Source organism: Microcaecilia unicolor, chromosome 1, assembly GCF_901765095.1.
Source record: "Microcaecilia unicolor chromosome 1, aMicUni1.1, whole genome shotgun sequence".
NCBI classification, from domain to species: domain Eukaryota; kingdom Metazoa; phylum Chordata; class Amphibia; order Gymnophiona; family Siphonopidae; genus Microcaecilia; species Microcaecilia unicolor.
In genome coordinates, this window is record NC_044031.1 from 317932936 (window position 1) to 317954499 (window position 21564).

At 44.1% G+C, this 21564-nt stretch overlaps 1 protein-coding gene across 5 annotated transcripts in view; it reads left to right on the plus strand.

The window, feature by feature from the left end:
* The window catches only part of CDYL (chromodomain Y like), a 313720-nt gene that overhangs the window by 159811 nt on the left and 132345 nt on the right, over positions 1 to 21564 (plus strand). For all 5 annotated transcript variants that reach the window (XM_030208727.1, XM_030208718.1, XM_030208709.1 and 2 more), the window contains one exon: positions 19831 to 20087. In XM_030208727.1, the coding sequence (XP_030064587.1) occupies positions 19831 to 20087 (257 nt within the window). The remainder of the gene's footprint in view (positions 1 to 19830; positions 20088 to 21564) is intronic.

A 21564-nucleotide genomic window follows, 5' to 3' on the forward strand; every position in this document is an offset into this window, starting at 1 on the left:
CTCATCCCATGGTTTTCAGTACCACCTTTATGCTGATGACTCCCAGATCTACCTCGCCACGCCAGAAATTCAGGCCAAAGTATCAGCCTGCCTATCTGACATTGCCGCTTGAAAGTATCATCGCCATCTGAAACTAAACATGACCAAGACTGAGCTTCTTATATTTACCCCTACACCAACCTCTCCTCTTCCCCCATTGTCTATTTCTGTGGATAACACTCTCATCCCTGTCTCATCAGCTCGTAACCTTGGCGTCATCTTCGACTCCTCGCTCTCCTTCTCTGAACATATTCAGCAGACTGCTAAAACCTGTCATCTCTTTCTCTACAACAGCAAAACTCGCCCTTTCCTTTCTGAGCACACTACCAGAACCCTTATCCACACTCTTTTCACCTCTCGCTTAGACTATTACAACTTGCTTCTCACAAGTTTCCCACTTAGCCATCTCTCTCCTCTTCAATCTGTTCAGAATTCTGCCACACGACTTATATTCCGCCAGTGTCGCTATGCTCATATTAGCCCTCTCCTTAAGTCACTTCACTGGCTCCCTATCCGTTTCTGCATACAGTTCAAACTCCTCTTATTGACTTATAAGTGCATTCACTCTGCAGCTCCTCAGTACCTCTCCACTCTCATCTCTCCCTACACTCCTCCCTGGGAACTCCGTTCACTGGGTAAATCTCTCTTATCTGTACCCTTTTCCTCCACCGCTAACTCCAGACTCCGTTCCTTTTATCTTGCTGCACCATATGCCTGGAATAAACTTCCTGAGCCGATCCGTCAAGCTCCATCTCTGGCCGTCTTCAATTCTAGGCTAAAAGCCCACCTTTTTGATGCTGCTTTTAACTCCTAACCCTTACTCACTTTTTCAGTACCCTTATTTTATTGTCCCCACCTTAGTAATTCCCTTATCTCTTATTTGTCTGTTTGTCTGTCCTAATTAGATTGTAAGCTCTGTCGAGCAGGGTCTGTCTCTTCATGTTCAAGTGTACAGCGCTGCGTATATCTAGTAGCGCTATAGAAATAAGTAGTAGTAGTAGTAGACAACACCCCTCCACTTACTATCTCCCTCTCTTCTATCCTATCAAAATTGTAATTCCTTCCCGCCCTCTGTTCTGTAACTTTTTAAATTGTTAGCCATCTAAACATTTTTTTGATGGGCGGGATAGTAAATTCTGAGTAGACTTTTATATATTATTGGTGACAGAGATCTCTTGCCACTGGAAGCTTATTTTATGCAGATCCTGGAGAATAAAAAATTGCCAGCTTATGTTAATAGGGTATTGATGACGCCTGTCAATGTGCCTTGCTCAGACAAATGGTGACGGAACCCACGAGGGAAGGGTCAATGCTGGATCTAGTGCTCACGCATGGAGGAAGTGTTTCCAATATTTGGGTGGGTGCCCACCTATCTAATAGTGATCATCACACCATATGGTTTGATATAAGGGCAAAGGCGGAGTGTGGACGCACAAAACTCTGCATTTCAGACATCCTGATTTTGATAAAATGGGGGAATACATGAAGAATGAGCTGTTGGAGTGGGAATGCTTAGGAGAAGTAGAAAATCAGTGGTCAAAGCTCAAGGGTGCTATAAATATGGCAACTGATCTTTATGCGAGGAAAGTAAACAAAACCAAGAGAAACAGGAAGCCTATATGGTTCTCCAAACAAATAGCTGAAAAATAAGAGCAAAAGAGGCTTTGTTCAAGAAATACAAAAGAACGCAACGAGAGGATCATGGAAAAGATTATCAGATTAAACTCAAAGAAGAAAAGAGGGAAATACAGCCAACAAAAGCGCGAGCAGAAGAAAAAAATAGATATAAAGAGAGGTGACAAGACCTTTTATCTTGTGTCCTTTGAACTTTCTCTGGCAAATCTGCCAGACTTAATTTCTCTTTCAAATTTGCTCCTCAAGAGAACGCTTCTCAATTCATTGTCTTGGAAACATGGATGTACTTGAACTATATCCCATCTCTTCCTAATGATGATTGCTACTCTTGAACCAGCAACTGAATATTTTAATATGCATGTCTCCATCAGCAACTAAATATTTTAATATGCATGTCTACATCTTCTCAAGTTCTTCATCTCTTCTTTTTGAATTTAGCAACAAATCTCTGTTGTATTTAGTTCTTCTGTAAGCATTTTAAATTTTCTTTGATAGCCTCTTCTTTCTAATTTGTTCTTCAACTCATGTGCCTGCTTATTAACAATCATGTGCCTGTTTGAACAATTACTCCTGATCCTCAATATCTGTGAAAATTGTAAACAGTTTTTAAGATGTCCCAGATGACAACTTGAGTGAAATAAAAAAGTATTTCTATCTATGTCTAGAAACTGGATTTTAGAATCTGAATGCTTTTCCACAAACTGTATATTTTCATCACAACTGTTAAGCCAATTCACAAATTGTTGTAGCTTTTTATCTGTACCTAGCGAAAGCATGAATGTCATTTATATACCTCCACTTTTGATGTATCTTTTTATAAAAAAGTGAACAATATACCTACTCTTCTTCGAAATGCACGATATACAAATTTGCAATTGAAGGTGCAAACGTTGCTCCCATTGCAACACCACTTTTTTGCAGGTAAAATTTACCCTCAAATAGAAAAAGGTTTTGTTTCATAGCCATCCCCACTAACTGGAGCAAAAAAATCTATGGGTACAGAATGTGGTCTGATTCTTTTCTCCACTAATTCCTTAATCACTGTTAATGCTGCATCTTGTGAGATTGATGTGTACAGTAAAGAAACATCCAGAGTGACTACTAAATCAGTATGGGAAATCACATTTTAAAAATCTGAAGTGTTTCTAATAAAAGATTTAAACTTTTTGACTTCTGGTTAAAAAAAAAAATTAAAATTATGTAGACAAGGGTTCTAGTAAAGATTGTCTTGAAGATAATGTTAGTCTACCTGGTGGATGTTCTAACCTCTTGTGAATTTTCGGTAAACAATAAAGTACAGGAACTACTGGATCCTTCATATTCAAAAATATCTGATCTCCCCATGTTAGATAAACTCCCTTAACTCCTTTATCTGTGATTTTCCCAATGATGAACTGTAGACATTTGGTTAGAATCAAAAATAACTTTTCATACGTTACACCATCATTCAGTTGTCTTTCTGCCTCTCTGATATCCTGATATTGCACTACTATGGTACCTCCCTCGTCAGCCTTCTTTAGAACTATAGAATGATCTTTTTAGCTTTTTCAAGGCAGTTCTTTCAACCATTGTAAGATTATATCTAAAATTCAAATGGTTCTTCTTACAATCTAGTAAATCCTTCACATCTTTCAAAACCAACTGTTTAAATGTACTCAATACCAGGTCAAGGGGACCTGCCAATGTCCATGTGAATTTTGGATTAATAATTGTTTTTCTTGTTTTTCATCTTGTTTTCATTAAAAAAAAAAAAAAAATCTTCAGCTGCAATCTTTGCATGAATCTTTCAAAATCCACTTGAAATTGAAACTGAAATTCCTCAATACCCACAGAAAGAACAAAAGAAAAACACTTTGTTAAAACTTCTTCCTCAACCTGGCTGAGAACACGAGATAGCAAATTAATCACCGCTGAATCCTGGCTTGTTGCAATCTCGTCCATGGTCTGTTTTTTTGTCAGGCTCATTTTCAAAAGGGAAAAATGTCCAAAAAGTGGCATGTTTGTATTTGGACATTTTTTTCAAAACCTATTTTTAGACATTTTTCTCTGAAGTCCACCAGAAGTGCTTCCAAATCTCAAGGGGGAGTGCCAGGGGTGTGTTCAAAGTGGAACTTTGGCATTCCTAAGACTTAGACATTTTTCAGCCATAATGGAACAAAACTGTCCAGGACTAAAACTTAGCTAGACCTGTTTTTATTACGAATAAGTCACAAAAAGGTGCCCTAAATGACCACTGGAGGGAATCGGGAATGACCTCCCCTTATTCCCCCAGTGATCACTAACCCCCTCCTACCCCCCAAAAATGTGAAGAAAAACATTACTTACCAACCTCTATGCCAGCCTCAGATGTTATACTCAGGTAGTCTAGTGTTGGGTGCAGTGCACTGCAGAAAGGTGGACCCAGGCGCCTACCTCCCCCTACCTGTTACACTTGTGGAGGAAACTGTGAGCCCTCCAAAATTCATCAAAACCCACTGTACCCACAAATAGGTGCCCCCTTCACCTGTGAGGGCTATGGTAGTGGTGTACAGTTGGGGGTGGGGTATTGAGTTTTGAGGGGCTCAGCACACAAGGTAAGGGAGCAATGGTGAGATGTGTACCTGGGAGCAGTTTATGAGGTCCACTGCAGTGCCCTGTTACTGTTCTGGGATGTCAGGGGGACCAGTCTACCAAAAAATGCTGGCTCCTCCTACATCCCAATGGCTTGATTTTGTGCATTTTGCACTTGGACGTTTTTGGGTTTTTTTTAATGGACCAAAAAACAAAATGTCCAAATCACAAAACATTGTTCAGAACAGTATTTTCGAAAACAAAAGATAGACATTTTTCTTTTTTGAAAATTACCTTATTTCCTATTCGGATTTTGGATGTTTTTTGCAAAATGTCCAGTCGGACTTACGAAAATGCCCCTCCATTTGTCTCTTTCTCTTCTATTCCCTCTGCTTCTTTGATTTCTGTGCCCTAAAACTCCTACTGTCACCACTGTTTCATGAGCTATCGGTTGAAGAAGAATCATCTATGGAAATTAGTTTATTTTCCATATTGGTATTGTCAACATCTGTCTTATACATCCAGGCATAAACTCATTTACATAATCCTCATCTCTATGAAAGTTTTTCATTTTAGACTTCTTAATATTCTCCCTAAACTTTTTCATATTATCTTGGTATGACTGATATTGTTTCTCTAAATCTTCTAAACTGATGCCCTCTTTCATTATCTAATTCTTCTCAACACCTATTAATATAGTCTACTTCTTTCAATAATTAAGAGCATCAAATCAAACAAACAAACACTTATTTAGTATTTTATTCCATTTGTCCATAAACTCTGTATCATCATTAAAGTTTTGTGGCTCTTTGTTGATTCTTAAATTCCGAGAACTTCTTTCAAATTTACAGTACTCAAGATTCCATTATTTAATTTAGTTTTAACCAAAACTTTGTTCTTATTGGAAACTTGATTCCAGCCAAGCGTGGAAAGTTAAACTCTGAAGGCACATTCAACATCTGCTTGTTGATTGGAAAAACTAAAAGTAGTGTTCCTTGAGCTGGTAGCCATACTGTACAATCTGCAGTTAAGCAATAGAAAGTACACAGTTAATATTCTGGTGCAAAAAATGTAATCAACTTACAACCTCCAAATGTACATAGTGGATTAATTGAAAGCTGTTTTTTTGTATAAGAAGAAAAAGAGACTTCACAAGGAGCACAGCGAACAGTTTTGCTCCCTTCTAGTGGGTCAGTTCTCAATTATTCTCTAAAAAAAAACTCCCATAGCTGTAATTGTCATTTATTCAATATCACTCTTTATGTTGCTAATTTTTAATTTTTTAATGATTTTCTTCTTTTTGTTAAAAATGTCACGCCTCCAAAGTAATATAGCATCAAAGCACTTATCTTTCACTACCGACAGAGCATCTGTTTCACTTTATTAAGCTTCTTTAGGGGAATGTGCTGATGCGCTTTTTAATCTGGCTCTTTGGCACTTTTCGTCCAAACATATTCATCTATAAACAATTCAAAATACATTTGTAAATACATTCATTGCATCAACTTTAACATTTAATTCACCAGCCACAGAGCACTTCGTTCACTATCGCATTCCAAAATGGCATTGTGATGTCAGATGCCAAAAGATGTTATACATATATGGACATACATCACTTCCTGTTTGAATCTCAACCAATCAAACTAATCTTCAAGTAGTTCAATTTTTCATGTAGAACAATTATAGTTATCTGGCTTCCAATTTCAATAGAAAGCATTCCAGTCAATAGCAGCGGCCAAGCCATATGTCTCTAAAATATTCAGTGTAAAAATCCACCAGCTGTCTCGCTGTTGCATTTTAATATTACAATTTCCCCCACATTTATGTGCAGTGACTGTATCAATGACGAAGCATTTCAGATCTTAAACTTATGTTTGCAATGCATTACCAAGGGTTCTTTCATATTCTTTCTTTTTAAATTTGATTTATGTTCTGACATGCAGAATTTAAATGATCTAGTGGTAATACCAATATATAACCTGTTGCTTGGACACTGACCAACATAGATAACGTAATCGGATTAACAAGTAGTGAAGTGCCTCAAATGATATTCCTTTCTATCTCTTGGGTTCACAAAGGGACACTGTGCTAACAGGGTACAAATTATATCACAATGACAGTGGATCAAATTGGAGGGGTGGAGCACTATATGTTGAAGAGAGAAGTGAAATAAAATTAACATTCTACATTTAAGTGAAATAAAATAAACATTCTACATGAAACAGATAGCAGTGTGGAATCATTATGGATAGAAATTCCATGTATGAAGGGTAAGAGTATTCTTTTAGGGCCATCCACCAGGACAGAACGAACAGACTGTTTAAGAAATGTTTACAGAAATTAGGAACGCTGACAATATAATGGGTGATATCAATTACCCCAATATTGACTGGATATGGGAGTTCTAGGGAGGTAAACTTTGTAGACGTAATAAATTACTGTTTCTTGGAGCAACTGGTCCAGGAACCGACAAGAGGGAGAGCCATTTTAGATCTAGTCATTATTGTAGTGCAGGGCATAGTATGTGAGATAACGGTATTGGATCTGCTGGGAAATAGTGATCATAACATGATCAATTTTGAGCTAATATCTGGAGTAAAGCCCCAAAGGAAATCTACAGTAGCAGCATTTAATTTTTGAAAGGGTGACTATGATAAAATAAGGAAAATGGTTAAAAAGAAGCTAAAAGGATCAGCTGCAAAGGCATGGATGTTATTTAGAAGTACCATCTTGGAAGCGCAGACCAGATATATTCCACGTATTTACAAATGTGGAAAGAAGAGAAAACAATTGCCAGCATGGTTAAAAGGTGAAGTGAAAGGCTATTAGAACTAAAAGAATGTCCTTCAAAGAATGAAAAAAGGGCCCAAATGAAGAAAATAAGAAGCAAAACAAGAAGGCTAAAAGAGAATATGAAGAGAAACTTGCCACAGAGGCAAAAACTCACAGTACCAACTTTTTCAGGTACATCAGAAGCAGAAAGCCTGAAAAGGAATCCATGGGACTGTTAGATCATGAAGAAGTAAAAGGGGCACTCAGGGAGGGCAAGGCCATAGCGGAGAGACTAACTTAATTCTTTGCTTCGGTCTTTACAGATGAAGATGTAAGAGATCTACCCTACCAGAAATGGTTTTCAAGGGTGATGTTGCTGAGGAACTGAATGAAATCTCTGTGAACCTGGAAAATGTACTGACCAAATTGACAAATTAAAGAGTAGTAAATCATCTAGACCGGATGACATGCGTCCAAGGGTACGGAAAGAACTCAAATATGAAATTGCTGATCTGCTGTTAGTAATCTGAAATCTGTCATTAAAATCGTCCTTAGTATCTGAAGTTTGGAGGGCGGCAATTTCCAAGGGTGATTGGAAATTACAGAATGGTAAGTCTGATGTCAGTGCTGGGCAAAACAGTAGAAACTATTATAAAGAATAAAATTGCGGAACACATATATAAACATGATTTAATAGGACAGAGTCAGCATAAATTCAGCCAAGGGAAGTCTTTCCTCAGCAATTTGCTTCATTTTTTTTGAAGGCATGAATAAATATGTCGATAAAGGTGAGCCAGTTGATATATCTATATTTTCAGAAAGCTTTTGACAAAGTTCCTTATGAGAGACTCCTGCAAAAATTAGAGAGTCATGGGATAGAAGGCAGTGTTCTGTGTGTATTAGGAATTGGTTATTGGACAGAAAACAAAGGGGTAGGGTTAAATGGCCATTTCTCTCAATGGAGGAGGGTGAACAGTAGAATGTTGCAGGCATCTGTACTGGAATCAGTGCTATTTAACATATTTATAATTGATCTGGAAATCAAAACGTGAGGTAATTAAAGTTTTCAGATGACAGAATTATTCAAGGTTGTTAAACACATGCAGACTGTGAAAAATTGCAGGAAGACCTTAGGAAATTTGAAGACTGGGCATCCAAATGGTAGATGAAATTTAATGTAGACAAATGCAAAATGATGCACATTGGGAAAATAATCTGAATTATAGTTACCTGATGCTAGGGTCTACCTTGGGGATCAGCACCCAAGAAAAAGATCTAGGTGCTGTTGTAGATAATATGCTGAAATCGTCTGCCCGGTGTGCGGCGGTGGCCAAAAAAGCAAACAGGATGCTAGGAATTATTAGGAAAGGGATGTTAAATAAGACTCAGAATACTATAATGCCTCTGTATCGTTCCATGGTTCGAGTTCACCTTGAGTATTACTTTCAGTTCTGGTCACCATATCTCAAAAAGATATAGCGGAATTTGAAAAGGTTCAAGGAAGAGGGACCAAAATGATAAAGGGGATAGACCTCCTCTCATATGAGGAAAGGTTAAAGAGGTTAAGGCTCTTCAGCTTGGAAAAGAGATGGATGAGGGGACATATGATTGAGGTCTATAAAATCCTAAGTGGAGAAGAACGAGTAAAAGTGAATCGATTGGGGTGTTTTTTTTTAATACTTTCAAAAAGTACAAAGACTAGGGGACACTTAATTAAATTACATGGAAACACTTTTAAAACAAACAGGAGGAAATATTTTTTCACTCAGCAAATAGTTAAGCCCTGGAACTCATTGCAGGAGGATGTGATAACAGTGGTTAGTATATCTGGGTTTCAAAAAGGGTTGGACAAGTTCCTGGAGGAAAAGTCCATAGTCTGCAATTGAGACAGACATAGGGAAGCCACTGTCTGCCCTGGGATTGATATCATGGAATGTTGCTAATATTTGGGTCTGTGCCAGGTACTTGTGAGCAGATTGGCCACTGTTGGAAACAGGATACTGGGCTAGATGGACCTTTGACCTGACCCAGTATGGCTATTCTTATGTTCTTACGTTCTGATGTTGCTTTTCAGTGGGGGAGACATGTTGGGTTCCTTCCTCCAAGTTTTTCCCTTATTCCCAGACTTACTGTCTCCACTAAGACCATGTTTAATGTTGAACCTTTTGGCAGTCTTGCTTCCCTGACCTCCCGTCCAGGGGAGCTGACTGCTCTGCCAGTTACAGTATATTTGGGGGGGGGGGGGGGGGGGGAGCATAGGTGGTGGTGTGTGTGGGCAGAGAGAACATATGTACTTGGATGTTGAAGATGGAGGAAACAACTTCAGCATTGATTTGACAACACATTGGTGGCCACGTCCTCTGGGAATTCTAGTAGAACTGGGGATGATGAAAACAATGGGTGTTACTTTAAAAGAAAGAGTTGCTTTAAAGAGAATTTCTCACAAACTGCAGAGCTAAAGAAAAAAGGTCATTTCCCCTGTACTTAGGTCTATAATATTTTGGCAATTTTTGATATTTTATTACATTAAAAAGAGAATAAATAGTCATGAAATACTTTTATAAATTACAACAGAGAGGTCGACCTTACAACCACAGATGCTATCTGGCGTGTATCGCTATGCTAAACCAGAGCTGCCCGGATACCAACGGTTTCTACAGAGGTCAATTCTGATCGGGAAGAAAGTGATCCTACTTTGCTGGAGAGAGCAGCAGGGCCCGTTTGTGACACAGTGGAGAACACTTATGATAGATTTGTTGAAGATGGAACGAAGTGGGATTAAAGAGTTAGACTCTGTGGCAGGGAGGAGTCTGGGGCAGACCTGGAGCAGATTTTGGAACACACTGCAGCCGACAGCAAAGAGACAAATTCTCAAAACTTAATTCCTGCTTCCTTGTAACTTGAACCAGCTGTTTCTCCGAGGACAAGCAGGCTGCTTGTTCTCACGACTGGGTGACGTCCGCGGCAGCCCCCACCAACCGGAAAAAAGCTTCGCGGGACGGTCGGCACGCAGGGCACGCCCACCGCGCATACGCGGCCGTCTTCCCGCCCGTGCGCGACCGCTCCCGCCAGTTCCTTTTTTTCCGCGTCTGGAGAGAGTCGTGCCTCGCCGCTCTCTCTGATTCAGCCGCCGGATTTCGATCGCGTTTACGCGGATCGTGCTTTTTCTTTGTTTAACTTTGTTTAGTTACCGTCCGGTTTCTTTTTAAAAAAAAAAAAAGAAACCCTGCGCGTGTGGAGCACGCGCTCCCTTTTTCCCTCGCTTGCAGCGGGGACGCCGCGTTGCGGCCTAGTGGCCGCACGGTCGTTTTCCTTTTCGTGGTGTGATTTCAGCCACCATTGACGACTTTGACTTCGCCGACGCGATTTTTCCATCGATGTCCTCAAGGGTCCCGAGTGGATTTAAAAAGTGTGGTCGCTGCGGCCGGCCGATCTCGCAGACCGACACCCACGCTTGGTGCCACCAGTGCCTCGGGCCGGAGCACAATATCAAGTCGTGTTCCCTGTGTCTCGGTCTCCGGAAACGGACTCAGGTTGCGAGGCAAGTTCTGCGGGACCGTCTTTTTGGAACTTGCGCCGGCCCCTCGATGTCGACCTCGACGGCATCGGTATCGACGCCCGGTCCTTCGGTACCGGTATCGATGCCCGAGACATCGGCACCGATGGCATCGACCCCAGGAGAACAGGTCCCGTCGGCCCGCCGGTCCGCTGGCGAGGGTAGAGGTGAGCGGCCGCGTGGGCAGTCGGCCCCGGTCACTCCCTCAGCCCGTGGCCCTCGGGACCGAACCCTGTCTGACCCGGCTCCCCGGGACCGAGGGGGATCGTCCTCCTCCTCCTCCATACCTCCCGGCACCGGTGACGCGCATCGGAAGAAAGACAAGAAGCGTCGTCACCGGTCGCCCTCGGTGCATCCGGACATCGGAGAGGAGGCGGCGCCGAAGCGTCATCGTCGAGAGGAGAGGTCCCCGTCGGTCGTGGAGGTACCGACGCGTCAGGGTTCCGGCACCTCGGTGCCGTCTCCTGGCCCCCATCAGCTTCTGGCACCGACACCCCTACCGGCCCCACCGCCTTTCCCGGCAGCGGGCCTGGACGAGTGCCTCAGAGCCATCCTTCCGGGGATCCTGGAAGGGCTGATGCGCCAGGCTGTGCCGGCGCCGGGGGTGCTTGCGCCCTCGGCGCCGATGTCTGTGGCGCCGGTGAGCTCTAGCCCGGCGCCGGGGCCGTCGACACCGCCGCCGCTTGCGGCGCCGGTCTCGACCACCACGCAGGTGGAGTCCCCGTCGACGTCGATGGAGGGAGCTCCGTCCCCGCCGGCGCGGGAGTCCACCGCTCGACGACACCGAGACCTCGGTGCCTCGACGTCGAGCCGGGCCCGGTTCAGGACTCAGCTACATGAGCTTATGTCCGATACCGAGGATGAGGACTCGTGGGGGGAAGAGGAGGACCCTAGATATTTCTCCTCAGAGGAGTCTACGGGCCTTCCCTCGGACCCCACGCCTTCACCGGAGAGGAAGCTCTCACCCCCCGAGAGCCTCTCCTTTGCCTCCTTTGTGCGGGATATGTCTATCAGCATTCCCTTCCCCGTGGTCTCTGTGGAAGAGCCGAGGGCTGAGATGCTCGAGGTCCTCGACTATCCGTCGCCACCTAGAGAGTCCTCCACGGTGCCACTGCACAATGTCCTCAAGGAGACACTGCTTCGGAACTGGGTGCGACCGTTAACTAACCCCACCATTCCCAAGAAAGCAGAGTCCCAATACAGGATCCACTCCGACCCAGAGTTAATGCGGCCCTAATTGCCCCATGACTCGGCGGTCGTGGATTCTGCTCCCAAGAGGGCACGGAGTTCGAGGGATACCGCCTCGGCACCTCCGGGGCGGGAGTCTCGCACTCTGGACTCGTTTGGGAGGAAGGCCTACCAATCCTCCATGCTCGTGACCCGCATCCAGTCATACCTGCTCTATATGAGCATTCACATGCGGACCTATGTGCAACAACTGGCGGACCTGGTCGAGAAGCTCCCGCTGGAGCAGTCCAGGCCTTATCAGGAGGTGGTCAGGCAGCTGAAGGCGTGCAGAAAGTTCCTGTCCAGGGGTATCTATGACACCTGTGACGTGGCATCTCGTGCTGCGGCCCAAGGTATAGTGATGCGCAGGCTCTCATGGCTGCGTGCCTCTGACCTGGACAACCGCACCCAGCAGAGACTGGCCGACGTCCCTTGCCGGGGGGATAACATTTTTGGTGAGAAGGTCGAGCAGATGGTGGACCAACTGCATCAGCGGGAAACCGCTCTCGACAAGCTCTCCCACCGGACGCCTTCAGCATCCACCTCAGCAGGTGGACGTTTTTCCCGGGCCCGGCAGGCTGCACCCTATTCTTTTGCAAAGCGTAGGTACAACCAGCCGGCCCGAAGGCCTCGTCAGGCACAGGGACAGCCCCAGCGCGCTCGTTCCCGTCAACAGCGTGCGCCTAAGCAGCCCCCTGCGCCTCCACAGCAAAAGCCAGGGACGGGCTTTTGACTGGATCCACGGGAACATAGCCGCCCTCAAAGTGTCCGTACCGGACGATCTGCCGGTCGGGGGGAGGTTAAAATTTTTTCACCAAAGGTGGCCTCTCATAACCTCCGACCAGTGGGTTCTCCAAATAGTGCGGTGCGGATACGCCCTGAATTTGGCCTCCCTGCCTCCAAATTGTCCTCCGGGAGCTCAGTCCTTCAGCTCCCATCACAAGCAGGTACTTGCAGAGGAACTCTCCGCCCTTCTCAGCGCCAATGCGGTCGAGCCCGTACCACCCGGGCAGGAAGGGCAGGGATTCTATTCCAGGTACTTCCTTGTGGAAAAGAAAACAGGGGGGATGCGTCCCATCCTAGACCTGAGAGGCCTGAACAAATTCCTGGTCAAAGAAAAGTTCAGGATGCTTTCCTTGGGCACCCTTCTGCCAATGATTCAGAAAAACGATTGGCTATGTTCCCTGGATTTAAAGGATGCATATACTCACATCCCGATACTGCCAGCTCACAGACAGTATCTCAGATTCCGCCTGGGCGCACGGCACTTTCAGTATTGTGTGCTGCCCTTTGGGCTCGCCTCCGCCCCACGAGTGTTTACAAAGTGCCTCGTGGTGGTGGCGGCGTACCTACGCAGGCTGGGAGTGCACGTGTTCCCATATCTCGACGATTGGCTGGTCAAGAACACCTCGGAGGCAGGAGCCCTCCGGTCCATGCAGTGCACTATTCACCTCGTGGAGCTGCTGGGGTTTGTGATAAATTACCCAAAGTCCCATCTCCAGCCAACCCAGTCTCTGGAATTCATAGGAGCTCTGCTGAATACCCAGACGGCTCAGGCCTTCCTTCCCGAAGCGAGGGCCAACAACCTCCTGTCCCTCGCTTCGCAGACCAGAGCGTCTCAGCAGGTCACAGCTCGGCAGATGTTGAGACTTCTGGGTCATATGGCCTCCACAGTTCATGTGACTCCAATGGCTCGTCTTCACATGAGATCTGCTCAATGGACCCTAGCTTCCCAGTGGTTCCAAGCCACCGGGAATCTAGAAGATGTCATCCGCCTCTCCACCAGTTGCCGCACTTCACTGCTCTGGTGGACCATCCGGACCAATTTGACCCTGGGACGTCCATTCCAAATTCCGCAGCCCACGAAGGTGCTGACGACGGATGCATCTCGCCTGGGTTGGGGAGCTCATGTCGATGGGCTTCACACCCAGGGTCTGTGGTCCCTCCAGGAAAAGGATCTGCAGATCAACCTCCTGGAGCTCCGAGCGATCTGGAACGCGCTGAAGGCTTTCAGAGATCGGCTGTCCTGCCAAATTATCCAAATTCGGACAGACAATCAGGTTGCAATGTATTACGTCAACAAGCAGGGGGGCACCGGATCTCGCCCCCTGTGTCAGGAAGCCGTCGGGCTGTGGCGCTGGGCGTGCCAGTTTGGCATGCTCCTCCAAGCCACATACCTGGCAGGCGTAAACAACAGTCTGGCCGACAGACTGAGCAGAGTCATGCAACCGCACGAGTGGTCGCTCCATTCCAGAGTGGTACGCAAGATCTTCCGAGAGTGGGGCACCCCCTCGGTGGACCTTTTCGCCTCTCAGACCAACCACAAGCTGCCTCTGTTCTGTTCCAGACTTCAGACACACGGCAGGCTAGCGTCGGACGCCTTTCTCCTCCATTGGGGGACCGGCCTCCTGTATGCTTATCCTCCCATACCTTTGGTGGGGAAGACCTTACTGAAGCTCAAGCACGACCGCGGCACCATGATTCTGATAGCGCCCTTTTGGCCCCGTCAGATCTGGTTCCCTCTTCTTCTGGAGTTGTCCTCAGAAGAACCGTGGAGATTGGAGTGTTTTCCGACTCTCATTTCGCAGAACGACGGAGCGTTACTGCACCCCAACCTTCAGTCTCTGGCTCTCACGGCCTGGATGTTGAGGGCGTAGACTTCGCTGCGTTGGGTCTGTCGGAGGGTGTCTCCCGGGTCCTGCTTGCCTCCAGGAAGGATTCCACTAAAAAGAGTTACTTTTTCAAGTGGAGGAGGTTTGTCATTTGGTGTGAGAGCAAGGCCCTAGAACCTCGTTCTTGCCCTGCACAGAACCTGTTTGAATACCTTCTGCACTTATCAGAGTCTGGCCTCAAGACCAACTCAGTAAGGAATCACCTTAGTGCGATTAGTGCTTACCATTATCGTGTGGAAGGTAAAGCCATCTCTGGAGAGCCTTTAGTCGTTCGATTCATGAGAGGCTTGCTTTTGTCAAAGCCCCCTATCAAGCCTCCTACAGTGTCATGGGATCTCAACGTCGTCCTCACCCAGCTGATGAAACCTCCTTTTGAGCCACTGAATACCTGCCATCTGAAGTGCTTGACCTGGAAGGTCATTTTCTTGGTGGCAGTTACTTCAGCTCGTAGGGTCAGTGAGCTTCAAGCCCTAGTAGCTCATGCTCCATATACCAAATTTCATCACAACAGAGTAGTGCTCCGCACCCACCCAAAGTTCCTGCCGAAGGTGGTGTCGGAGTTCCATCTTAACCAGTCAATTGTCTTGCCAACATTCTTCCCCAGGCCGCATACCCGCCCTGCTGAACGTCAGTTGCACACATTGGACTGCAAGAGAGCATTGGCCTTCTACTTGGAGCGGACACAGCCCCACAGACAGTCCGCCCAATTGTTTGTTTCTTTCGACCCTAACAGGCTAGGGGTCGCTGTCGGGAAACGCACCATCTCCAATTGGCTAGCAGATTGCATTTCCTTCACTTACGCCCAGGCTGGGCTGACTCTTGAGGGTCATGTCACGGCTCATAGTGTTAGAGCCATGGCAGCGTCAGTGGCCCACTTGAAGTCAGCCACTATTGAAGAGATTTGCAAGGCTGCGACGTGGTCATCTGTCCACACATTCACATCACATTACTGCCTCCAGCAGGATACCCGACGCGACAGTCGGTTCGGGCAGTCGGTGCTGCAGAATCTGTTTGGGGTGTAAATCCAACTCCACCCTCCAGGACCCGAATTTATTCTGGTCAGGCTGCACTCTCAGTTAGTTGTTCTTCGTAGGTCAATTTCTGTTGTACCCTCGCCGTTGCGAGGTTCAATTGACCTGGGTTCTTGTTTTGAGTGAGCCTGAAAGCTAGGGATACCCCAGTCGTGAGAACAAGCAGCCTGCTTGTCCTCGGAGAAAGTGAATGATACATACCTGTAGCAGGTGTTCTCCGAGGACAGCAGGCTGATTGTTCTCACCTACCCTCCCTCCTCCCCTTTGGAGTTGTGTGTTTCATCTTTTGCTAGTCATTCAACTGGCGGGAGCGGTCGCGCACGGGCGGGAAGACGGCCGCGCATGCGCGGTGGGCGTGCCCTGCGTGCCGACCGTCCCGCGAAGCTTTTTTCCGGTTGGGGGCTGCCGCGGACGTCACCCAGTCGTGAGAACAATCAGCCTGCTGTCCTCGGAGAACACCTGCTACAGGTATGTATCATTCACTACTGGGTGGGTCGGAGGGGGGGAGGGAAGGGGTGGGGGAACTAGAGGGAGGGAGGGAGGAGATGGGGGGAAATACCAAATTGTTGTGATTGCACTGAGTTGTGGCATAAGTTTTTTGTATGTAAAGTTTATTTGCACTTGTCAATAAAAATCATTGAAACATAAATTACAACAGAGCATGCCACTTCTCATGGTAATGAAGTGTCATGTGATGAACAGGCTCAGTGATGAAGTGTTACCAAACAAGTTTTACATCTGTCTCCATGGATCTCTTTCTAACAAATGGCTGTGGAAGGGCTTGGAAGACTTGCACATGATGGGCTCTCAAGTAATGCCCCCTTAATACTGCTTTCCAAAGAAACCTTGATTTTACTTGCTCATGACAGATCACCAGTCCAGAAATGATTTCCCAATGGGTCTAAAAATGCTCCCTCCCTTCATCCCTTCTCTCTATTCTACTCCAATGCAGAGCAAAAAGTAGGAATGTTGGTGGTACCAAAATCTTTATAAATTACATAACTATCCCTAGGTTAGGTGATTTGTTAGATGTTAGCAAGATTATTAAAATGGTGGTCATACATTATCCCACTCAATATCAGTGCCTGGCACTGATATTGAGCATATGCATTTATTAGGGCTGTTCCTCCATGCTTAGAATATGTTGCTACTGCCCTGGTTACAAAGTTTGCACCATTTACAAAAATTGTAGTAATTTTGCCCTGGTGTTTTATCTCATTGAAAATATTGAGATATTTTTATTGATAAACTAGCTCTACCCAGCCACGCGTTGCTGTGGCTCAGTCTGGTTAAATGGAAAAGAAAGAAAAGAGGAAGCGCATGTTTCTAATATGTTTAATTTCACAATGCTTGTAGGTATACAATATTTTTTGTTCCATTGTGTGTGCAGAGATAGAGGTTGTCTGGTTTGCCGACTGTAGAACATACAACATATAATTGTCCATGTGAGAAGCAATCCGTGTGTAGATGTAAACGGGTGAATTCTAAAGATTGGCCCTGAGCTTTGTTGATGGTGATTGCAAGCGCCAATCGAATTGGGAATTGCAATCTGTTAAATTGAAATGGCATATCTGTTGGAATCATAGGAATGCGAGGAATGAGGACATGTTCACCTTTGAAAGGTCCTGTCAAGATTGTTGCTTGTACGACATTGCTCATTAATTTTTTTACTGCAAGCCACGTGCGGTTGCAAAGCTTTGGCTGGTTGATATTTTGCAACATGATAATTGGCACGCCGATTTTCAATTGCAGTACGTGCGGTGGCATCCCTGGCAGATCTAGTGAATTGAAAAATTCTGTTGGATAATTAAGCGCTTCATCTGCTTCCAGAACAGTGTCAACGGACTTGTATGTGAGTGGCTCGCTTTGAATGTTAGACTGAATAATATTGTTCAGTTCGTAGATGTCTTTGTTCTTGGCTGCAAGAATAGCTCGTTCACTCAGCGAATCGTGATTCTTATAATTGGATTGAATATTGGGAAATACTTTTTCAACCAATTGTTCTTTTGAGGTCACTAAATTGCAGAAGTTATGAGGCAATGAAATTCGTCCTGAGGTCAGATCAACTGGCACCTTTCCATTCCCAATTTTCAGCGATTGATGTGAGAATATCTGAGCTAATTGATCGTTTTGCAGCTGGACACGCATATTTGTAGTTAAGATTAACATCTTTACGTGTTGCCACAAAGTAGAGTATTTTAGGCAAGCATTTATTTTGTCCGCTGGTGTCGATCGAGGAACTACAGATAATGTTTGCCTGAAATCTCCTGCAAGCAATATTAATGTGTTCCCAAATGGTCTGATGTTTCCACGCAAATCTTGCAATGATCGATCAAGAGCCTCGAGCGATGTTTTTCGCTATGCTGTTTCCTCGGCACGTATTTGAGCCATTCTTTGTTTCGCTCATTCGCTGATGCCCGTTCTTCCTCAGTTTGATTTGCAATTGTAGGTATATAAAAACATGCGCGTATTCGAATGCAACGTTTTGTTGAAATTTCAAAGCAATTGGTGAAGAACTTTCGGAGATTTAAGCCACTCGTAGCCTGTCGTGTTGATTCTGTTGAGAACGAAGCAGATCTGAAGCTGCAGAACGCGATCACCGTGCTCGCAACCGTGCATCGTCAAGTCTGGCTGCATGTCGCTCTGCTTCCTCAAAACGTATTTGAGCCATTCTTTGTCTGTTTCGCTCGTTCAGTGATGGCCGTTCTTCCTCAGTTTGATTTGCAAATACTCGTCACACTGCTTCCGCTCCGCGAGTACGACAGCTGTGACATCTATATAATAGTAGGTATATAAAAACATGCGCATATTCGAATGCAACGTTGTGTCCAAATTTGAAAGCAATCGGTGAAGAACTTCCGGAGATTTAAGATTTTGAACAAACAAACATTTACATTTTTATTTATATAGATTTGAAGCAATTTGCACTAGGGCAAAGTTTTATATATATTAAATGTTTTGTTTCAGTAATTGAAAAAGAAGGTTAGAAAAGAAATAGGCTATGCAAATAAAAATTATTGATTTGTTTTCATTTCTTTATCATTTATAAAGCACTCTTATCCAGAGCAGGATGTAAAAACCACATACACAATATAAAACAATACAATAAACTTAACAAACACACCAATCAAATAATACAAATAGGTTCATCACTGCACAGTGTCCTCACTGTAATGAAAGCAGATTGCAGCTTATTTCAAAAATGCTTCTTCAATAATTTTTTAAAGAGTCCAAAGTTCTTCTGACTCCTAAGAAAACCAGGGAGTTTATTCCATTCTGTAGGGCCTGCCACCGAAAAAAATTATTTTCCTAGTACGTTCTAGATAAAAAGTCAAATGTTAGGCACCTCTAAAGTGCAAGAACATTCAGAGCGAAGTGCCCACTTCAGATGATACCAACAGAGACAGTCTATCAAATATGTTTCCTAGTATACACATTAATGGACCAGCAGCAAAAGTCGATATTTCATCCTGTCCTGCACAAATAGCCAGACGCAACCATTGAAGGAAAGGGGCAGTATGGTCATATTTAGATAGACCAAATAGCAAACGAATAGTAGAGTTCTTCATAACTTGAATGGCTTGTATATACACAGCAGGCAGTCTAAAATAACAAACACTACAGTAGCCTAACCCTAACGATGAAACTCTGCAAAACTTGTTGAAAATCACATAGAGGGATAAGGGGACACAAGTTACTAAGCAGATTCAACTTGAAAAAAAATATTTTATGCTGTTTATAGTAATAGGAGTAATTGTTTGTGATATTCCTTAGAAAAATAAGTTTTCAGCTTATTTTTAAGGATTTTTTTGATTGGCTAGTTCACATTCTAGAGCCAAGAGTGTCAGATATTGGTTCTGAAAACAGGACTAGTTCAAATGACAGCAACTTCTTATTAAGAATAAGGGTAAGAGATTTGATATAATGCCTTTCTGTGGTACAACCAAAATAGTTTACATATTATAGGTGCTTTCTCTGTCCCTAGAGATCTCACCCTGGCTATAGGTAGTATTTATCTTACTCTAAGAAGAAAGTGGGGTGTTACCTAAAATTGAGCCAAGTTTGATTTTAAAAAATTATCAGAGCAAAGCAGCAAGAACAAGGGAAAATGTGAGAAAAAGAAATAAGGACACATTTCTGTTAGGACTTTCCGTTTGGTTTAACATCTTTCTGATGTAAATTTATTATTTTTTTAAAATATATTCCTGCAATAATCCTAGAAGATGACTGGAAGGTACAAAAATCCAAAGGTATCATCTGGATTGGCCATAGTCTGTTTCTAATATTATCTTATTCCATGATCTAATAATTTTCAGCTTCACTCAATATTGTTTTAAACTCTTTGCAGGTACGTCTGCCTTCATGGAAGCATTATCAGCTAATGGTACAAGCAATATGCAAACGTCAGTCCCAGGAGTAGCAAGCAACAAGCGGAGAATCCTAGAGGAAAGAAGAGATCAACCTTTTGATAAGAGGCTGCGTTTCAGTGTGCGACAAACTGAAAGTGCTTATCGATATAGAGACATTGTTGTCCGGAAACAGGATGGTTTCACACACATTTTACTTTCCACAAAATCATCAGAGAACAATTCACTAAATCCAGAGGTTAGTTGTATGTGTCAATAATTCAACAGTTGTAATGACAATTAGCAAGTCACAGAACTGAATGGAATAACTACAGAGGGCAATATGGTTTCCTATATTGCCAAATGTATTATAATATTGAAGATTTGTAAATGGTTACCATGTTTTTTGTACCTTTCCATGTATCATAGTATGGGTTCTAAGTCTTTTCTGTCAACAAGTAAGATTGAGTCAGACACACAAGTGAGGTGACAATGATGCATGTCACCAGGATGGAACAACTGTAAATGTCTGAGTGTGTGTGTCCCTTCTTGTCACAGTCATTTCCTCAGCTCCTCAGTTTTGTTTTTTTCCACTCAGCCAAACAATGCTAAAGAAAACTCTCCCCCCAAATTTTATTTTTCTACAAATTACCAAGTTTTTCAAATCTTGATTTTTGTGGAAGTATTTCTTTATTTGTGTAGGTTTTTTTTTTTTTTGTCATGTCACCAAAGTCAGGATTCAGACCCTGCCTGAAATGGGCAGAAAAATCCAGAAGTTTGACACACATTTCAAGTGTACAGATCATAACGAGAATGCAAGCACTGTGCACCTATGTCTCCTTGAGGTTGCAGGGATCATCTCAATCATGGCCGAAACCAGTATGAAGCTGAGAAAAGACTACTTCATGACATGTATGAAAGATCAAAAGAGGGTCTCCTCTGTACAGAAGTGTGAGAGCTCTGTGCATACAAGTTCAAAAATCGTCTATGGAACCACCCCCTACCAACTGACACAGTGACATCATAAGTCCAGTTACCCAAGAAGACTGTCAGATAATACTTAAACTGGCACATATTGCTTGGAGGTTTCCAGGCCCACAGCACAGCAGTCTTCTGAGTGCTTGCACAGGCCCGAAGGAAAGATATAATCCCCAATCTCTTCCAAAGAGCTTTAAAAATAGAAGCATACCAGTGCTTTATCTCCTCTTTCCAAATGCCAGCAGCTGAACTCTCTACTTCTGTGCAGAAGCTTCAGCACTTGTCCTCTGCAGAATGCATGGAAATCACTGACAGTGCAAGAATTCTAAAGCGCAGATAGTGTTCTCCCAGCACATCCGTCACCAAATATTTGGCATACCTTTGCATAAGTCTTTTTATCCTATTACAGTCTAGACCTATGAGTTATGTCCCCTTACTAGCAGATGAAGGTAGAAGCTTAAAGATTGTGATGACATCATCAATATAACAGATGATGTAACCAGGAACAGTCCAGTATTTCTCTGCCTCCAGCAGATGGTGCAGGTTGACTGGTGAAGCAGTTTCTCTTTTGTTGTTTTTTTTCTCAGCTTCTGGGCCCGAATCCCTGTTCCTTGGTCTACAGCCCCTGGCTCTGTGGTTGAAATCTCACTAGGGAACTCCCTCCCAGGATCTCAGCCTTGGCCAGACCATTGATTGAGGTAGAGAAGAGGGCCGTTGGTTACTCCTAAACGACCTAGAGCTATATGTGCTGGGCTGCA